The 6185-nt window shown below is 46.2% G+C and overlaps 1 protein-coding gene across 1 annotated transcript in view; it reads left to right on the top strand.

Annotated features, from left to right (window-relative positions):
• LOC112067760 (E3 ubiquitin-protein ligase HECTD1) overlaps positions 1-6185 on the top strand; it is a 35475-nt gene that overhangs the window by 24971 nt on the left and 4319 nt on the right. The window contains exons 20-27 of the mRNA XM_070439294.1: positions 917-1015; positions 1337-2180; positions 3013-3234; positions 3480-3613; positions 3929-4085; positions 4244-4466; positions 4604-4658; positions 5927-6143. Of these exons, the coding sequence (XP_070295395.1) occupies positions 917-1015; positions 1337-2180; positions 3013-3234; positions 3480-3613; positions 3929-4085; positions 4244-4466; positions 4604-4658; positions 5927-6143 (1951 nt within the window). The remainder of the gene's footprint in view (positions 1-916; positions 1016-1336; positions 2181-3012; positions 3235-3479; positions 3614-3928; positions 4086-4243; positions 4467-4603; positions 4659-5926; positions 6144-6185) is intronic.

Genomic DNA, 6185 nt, shown 5'->3' with positions numbered 1-6185 from the left:
TAGCGCAATTAAAAGTAACGGCCTGAACTAGAGCTAGCGCTTTCTATCACTTGACATAGACCGACCTGTAGGTGGTTTCCACCCGGGACAGAAGCGCTTGGTGTGGGTTGGGCCCCGGTGGCCCCGCAGAGAAACAGTCTATGATTTGGATGACTGAAGGCTTCAACCATTTGTTGGGCCTTCCTCTCCAATCTAAGTAGTATACACGTTGGAAAGTCAACAAAAACAAACAAAACAAGAAACCAACCTTCTAGATGTATTAAAATACAAGTATAACACTAAAATAGTAGCTAGCATGGTAAATTACAATTATACAAAAGTAGCTCTGCACACCACGTCATAAAACAGAAGTTGTGTTGTTGTCAATAGTAATGTTCTGATAATAGTTATTTTAGGACCGTAGACTTGCAGCTCTACAGTTAGATTAGAGCATGTCGTTTTAAAATAAGAGTCAGGAAAACAAGTCTCAAAACAAGACAACACTTACGTTTTTTCCTCCCCAAAGTAGCAGGGAGAAACGTGGATATATACGTCTAATTCTGCAGTGAGAGTTTGTTGATAAGGGCGGTTCAGTAGGCGACACAGTAAGAGGTTGGGAGGTTTTACAAAATCTCACAGCAACTTGTAAAGACGCAGTTAGTTTGGTCACAGACAGACAGAGACATTTACACTCAAAGCCACAATGTGTTGTAAAGAACAAGTGAACGGGCATGCAAATAATGAAAAACCACACGTTATAAACAAATAGAAATAAGTGAAACAAAGTTGAAAACACACGAGAAAAAGTAAAGGCAATAAATAAAACAAATCACACGACTAACAGGTATTACATAGTCTACAAACTAGTCAGCCTGTTCCAAACGACTTCTAAGCTAAATATCCACTCGTAAATCCTCTTACAACTGTCCGCATCCAGTGTGTTAGAGACGCTAAAGGAGGTCGCCAACACAACAGCAGTCTCTTCAGCGCTTCTCTAGCTCTGGTCCCACCCATCTCGCAACAACAAGTTGACTATGTTAGTAGGTCTAGAGGGTAGCGCAGTAACGGCCTGGACCAGAGCTAGCGCTTCTATCACTTGACATAGACCGACCTGTAGGTGGTTTCCACCCGGGGACAGAAGCGCTTGGCTTGGGCCCCGGTGCCCCGCAGAGAGGGCAGAATATACTGCCGCAGGAACGGGCACACCACGTCCCCATCCTGGTTCTTGAGACTGTGGGACTCAAACACAGACTCTCGATTACAGCATCGAGTCTTCTTGGGTATCACGCTACAAGCTTGGCACACCTGTATTTGAGGGTTTCTCCCGTTCTCTGTGGATCCTCTCAAGCTCTGTCAGGTTGGATGGGGAGCGTTGCGGCACAGCAATGTGGGTCTCTCCAGAGATGTTCGATTGTGTTCAAGTCCGGGCTCTGGCTGGGCCACTCAAGGACATTCAGAGATTTGTCCTGAAGCCCCTCCTTGTTGTTCACCCAAACCTGTCTCATCCACTGTTTCAGGCACAGCGCAGTCCTGGAGCAGCCTGGTGAAAAATAACTGTCCGGACAAGGGCGGCTCCTCCTCGGCTGCAGGGGCCAGCTCCTCCAGCCGGAAGGGCAGTAGCAGCTCGGTGTGTAGCGTGGCCAGCAGCAGTGATATCAGTCTCAGCTCCACCAAGTTAGAGCGTCGGGCTGATAGCCTGCTGGAGCAGGGAGGGGTACTAGGGGCTGGTGGTGGCATCCCTGGGGCAGGGGGCCAAGAACCCATTGTGGTGCTGTCCTCCGCCGAGGCCGGATCCGCCTCCAGCACGATAACCGCGGAGGAGGGTGGCGAGCGGAAAGCGGGCGCGGACAGGCAAGCAGCGGCAGACGCCACGGCCATCTCCATGGGACTAGTCAGCGTCAGCTCGCCTGACGTCAGCTCCGTGTCTGAGTCCTCCAGTAAGGAGGCTGCTTCCCAGAGGCCTCTATGTTCCGTGGCCAGCGCCCGTCTGTCCGTCAGCTCTCTGCTGGCGGCCGGCGCTCCCATGAGCTCCAGCGCCAGCGTGCCAAACCTGTCGTCACGAGAGGCTAGCCTCATGGAGTCGTTTGTGCGGCGAGCTCCTAACATGTCCCGCACCAATGCCACCAACAACATGAACCTGAGCCGCAGCAGCAGCGACAACAACACCAACACACTGGGACGAAACGTCATGAGCGCTGCCAGTGAGTATTCAGCCTCTACTGTCTGCAGGCCAGGGATACATGCAGCCTTCAGTCCTCCTCAACCTTCAGTCCTCCTCAGCCTTCAGTCCTCCTCAGCCTTCAGTGCATATAAAGGGACCACTGTCCTGCCAGCTCACTCGACATTATTGGCATGACTTGTAGAAGGAGCCTTGTAGCTTTGGTTTAGAGTTTAGCTTCATAGAGTTTAGCTTTAGCTTGTACAGTAATAAGTTATCACATTTTTACATTAACCTAGAGTAGTAGTCAACAAAATTTGTTCTGGCAATGTAAAAATTGTAGATTGTGTTGAATATTGATATGATTGCTAATCCGACTCTTGATCACCACACAAAGGGAAGGAACAGGACAGACACTCATCTAGCCAAGAAGAAGAATTACTGACTTCACATATCTGAATGGTGTTCCTGCTTTTGTGCTGCAGTTTTTTTCTTTTTCTTTTTTTCTCTAATATTAGGCTATTTCAATAAACCAAGGAGAATCAAATGCCTCACCAATAAATCATATTATTGCATTGCTGACAGAGTATTACTGACATGTTCTAATTACATTTTTGCGTCATCCTTGTGTAAAGCGAGCGGTGATCAGTGCATTATTTTCTAATGTTAACCTTCAAAAGTAAGATGCGCAGTTTAAAAAAAAACTCAAAACATGACTTCCAGTGGTCAGAAGGTGCTGACTGAGGCTTGAATGTGACAAGCATGTGTAGTGGTAGAAGAGCAACCAGCATTCAGTTTTAACTGGAACCAGTCAAAATAATACCTGCTTCTTTTTCTGTTTGGGAACTAATCGCATTTTGGGTTTTTGTTTGCAGCTTCTCCTCTCATGGGTGCACAGAGCTTTCCTAACCTCACCACCACTGGTACCACCTCAACTGTTACAATGTCCACATCCATAGTAACCAGCAGCAATAATGTAGCCACGGCAACCACAGGTTTGTCGGTTGGCCAGTTGCTCAGTAACACTCTGACGACCAGCCTGACCTCTACGTCTAGTGAGAGCGACACTGGTCAGGATGCTGAGTTTTCCCTTTATGGTAGGCTATACTAGACTTACTATTATTCCTATATTATACATCTCTCCTATCCTCCTCCACTACTCCTCTGCTTCTTCATCATTTAACACATACGTGTTTCTACTGCCTAACTTCCATCTTGTCATTTCACACTTCTTGACTCATCAGTGTCCTCCTCGTACATTTGGCTAGTGCTTTCTGACTCTATATGAAGTGCATTATGATCAGAGTTGTTTCTAGTGAGATTTCACCACCTCTCCCTGCAGACTTCCTGGACAGCTGTCGTGCTAACACGCTATTGGCTGAGTTAGATGATGAGGAGGATCTACCTGAGCCTGATGATGATGATGATGAGAACGAGGATGACAATCAGGAAGACCAAGAGTATGAGGAAGTTTTGGTACGGTCCAGGGTAAACCTTGGTTTCCACATTCATTTTAATAGGGTAAAATCTGTTGCAGTTTCTATTCATATAAAGTGTACTTGTCGATTGCATGCTTGCACCCTCGTAAAAAAAGAATTGCCTGAAAACCTCCCTGTTTAAGTTCTTGTCAATTTCGAATGTGACGTGTGTGACTAAATGTATGTGACCTTGTTTTTATGAAAGTTTTGTTTCTCCTGTAAATGTCGATCTGTGTTGCATGTTTGTGTTGTGTGTAATACCTTGCCTGCCACTCCCAGAGAACTAAGGGCTGTTCATGTCCTGTTTTATCAGGAAGAGGAAGAGTATGAAACCAAAGGGGGTCGGCGTAGAACCTGGGACGATGACTTTGTCCTCAAACGGCAGTTCTCTGCTTTAGTCCCGGCGTTTGACCCCAGGCCAGGCCGGACCAATGTCCAGCAGACCACTGACCTGGAGATCCCTCCCCCAGGTACACAAACACGACACAGTTCAGTTCAATATCCATCTGTGGATGGACTTGGATTGTACATGATTACTAGACAAATGGCAAGTCTTTCACACCTACTTAAATTGCACCCTAGGGCATAGTGGTGAGCTCTTTCCTCATATTTTTCCTTGTCCTTGCAGGTACACCTCGCTCTGAAGTCCAGGAGGAGGTTGAGTGTGCCCCCTCCCCCCACCTCGCTCTCATCCTCAAAGTGGCAGGGCTTGGAACCACCCGAGAAGTTGAACTACCCCTCTCCAACTACAAGGGTACTATCTTTTACTATGTCCAGAAGCTTCTACAGGTCTCCTGCAACGGGAGCATCAAATCAGATAAACTACGCCGGATCTGGGAACCCACATACACGTAAGTCTGCCTGGCAGGATGCTAGTTTATTTGGGTGTTTAGTTTTTCCCCAGGATTCTAACTTGACGCTATGATGAAACCTAAACTGAAAGTAGCTGGAATTAATGGCAGATCTCCATTTTTACTTTGTTTTGCAGGATAATGTACAGAGAATTGAAGGATTCGGACAAAGAGAAGGAAGGCAGAAAAATGGTAATTAACAAGTTTCACACCTCCCACCGTCTTTCTCCTGCCCATTTTTTAAATCTGTGAATTTTTTGTGGCTGTTTTCAATGTGTAGCGAAATGCTCCTCCTGGATAATTAAACAGACCTAGTCTCGAAAACCCGACCTAGGCAACAGTGACTCTTTATGGCGTAGAGGAACTACGTCCCTTCCCACATCACTACCTTATCCGCTTGAATAAAATACTAAACAGTAGCTGGCAAGATTGAGATCACTGAGGTTATTTTTAGTGAGTGCATTTCGCAAGTGGCTATCTTCAATAAACCACTGCAAAGATTTTGCCTGAACTTTGGTTTCCAATTGCAACATTCTGGAATGTCTGCATCGTGATTTGTTGGGAGAGTTGTCTATCTGAAGAGGACCCACTCCGGAACAAGGACACTTTTTTTTTTCTCTCATCAAAGTTGCCAAAAAAGTCTGTTATTGAAACCGGACCCTAGTCATTGTTGCCTAGGGTTGGGTTTTCGAGACTAAGACAGACCTATCTCACTAACCTTTAAAGCAGCAAGGATACTGTGACTTAAAACGCTATTAGTTATAATGTACCTAGAGTAACTGCACGGGTCTCTTTTTAGTGGTTAAACCAACCTACTGTAATGCATGTCTATTTTCCTTGAGACTTTACAATCAGGAAAGACCAACATTTGGTTCTTCCTGTTGTAGGGTTGCTGGTCTGTAGAGCATGTGGAGCAATACCTTGGCACTGATGAATTACCAAAGAATGACTTGATAACCTACATGCAGAAGAATGCAGACTCCTCTTTCCTGCGCCACTGGAAATTAACCGGCACTAATAAAAGTATTAGGAAAAACAGAAATTGTTCTCAGCTCATAGCTGCATACAAGGTATAGACCGGCATCAAGATGTTGCTTATCTGTCTATGTATCTATTTATTTTCCCTTCTCTGTTTTGGTATATTGTTTTCCTTCTTGCTTGACTGTCATTTGTCTAGCCACTTGTTAGACAGTATTTGCTGTTCTCTTAACTTTATCCAAATGGCTTGTGGCTGTTCTGTAAATTATGCATTACCATGATTTACATAGTGAATCTGTTCCCTTTCATTATTTTGTTGTACGAACATAATGATTGTGAGAATGCAGTAACTGGATGTATGTGCAGCAAAATAGCCATGTCCAGTTTTATGCTACTGTCTTCGCTGTTAATCAGAGAGTTTGTAGAGTCAGGTAGCTGCGGAAACATCAGGTTTAAACCACGGTCCATATGATTGCTTGCAGGACTTTTGTGAGCATGGGTGCAGGTCGGGGGGCCTGAGCCCTGGGTCTCTGGGTGCCATGCAGACCTGTGACATCCTGAGTGTGGCTAGTGAGCAGGCCCAGGCCAAGGCTGGCTCCAGCCAGAGCGCCTGCGGTGTGGAAGATGTGCTCCAGCTGCTCCGCATCCTCTTCATCATCGGAGGAGACCCCCACGCCCACACACGCACCTTCCAGGAAGGTACAGATACACACCTAATACCACCTCAGACCGCCCTCCCCA

This window comes from Salvelinus sp. IW2-2015, unplaced genomic scaffold (genome assembly GCF_002910315.2).
Source record: "Salvelinus sp. IW2-2015 unplaced genomic scaffold, ASM291031v2 Un_scaffold1544, whole genome shotgun sequence".
Lineage (NCBI taxonomy): Eukaryota > Metazoa > Chordata > Actinopteri > Salmoniformes > Salmonidae > Salvelinus > Salvelinus sp. IW2-2015.
Note: the sequence above shows the minus strand (reverse complement) of the source record. Positions and strands in the feature narration are given on the sequence as shown.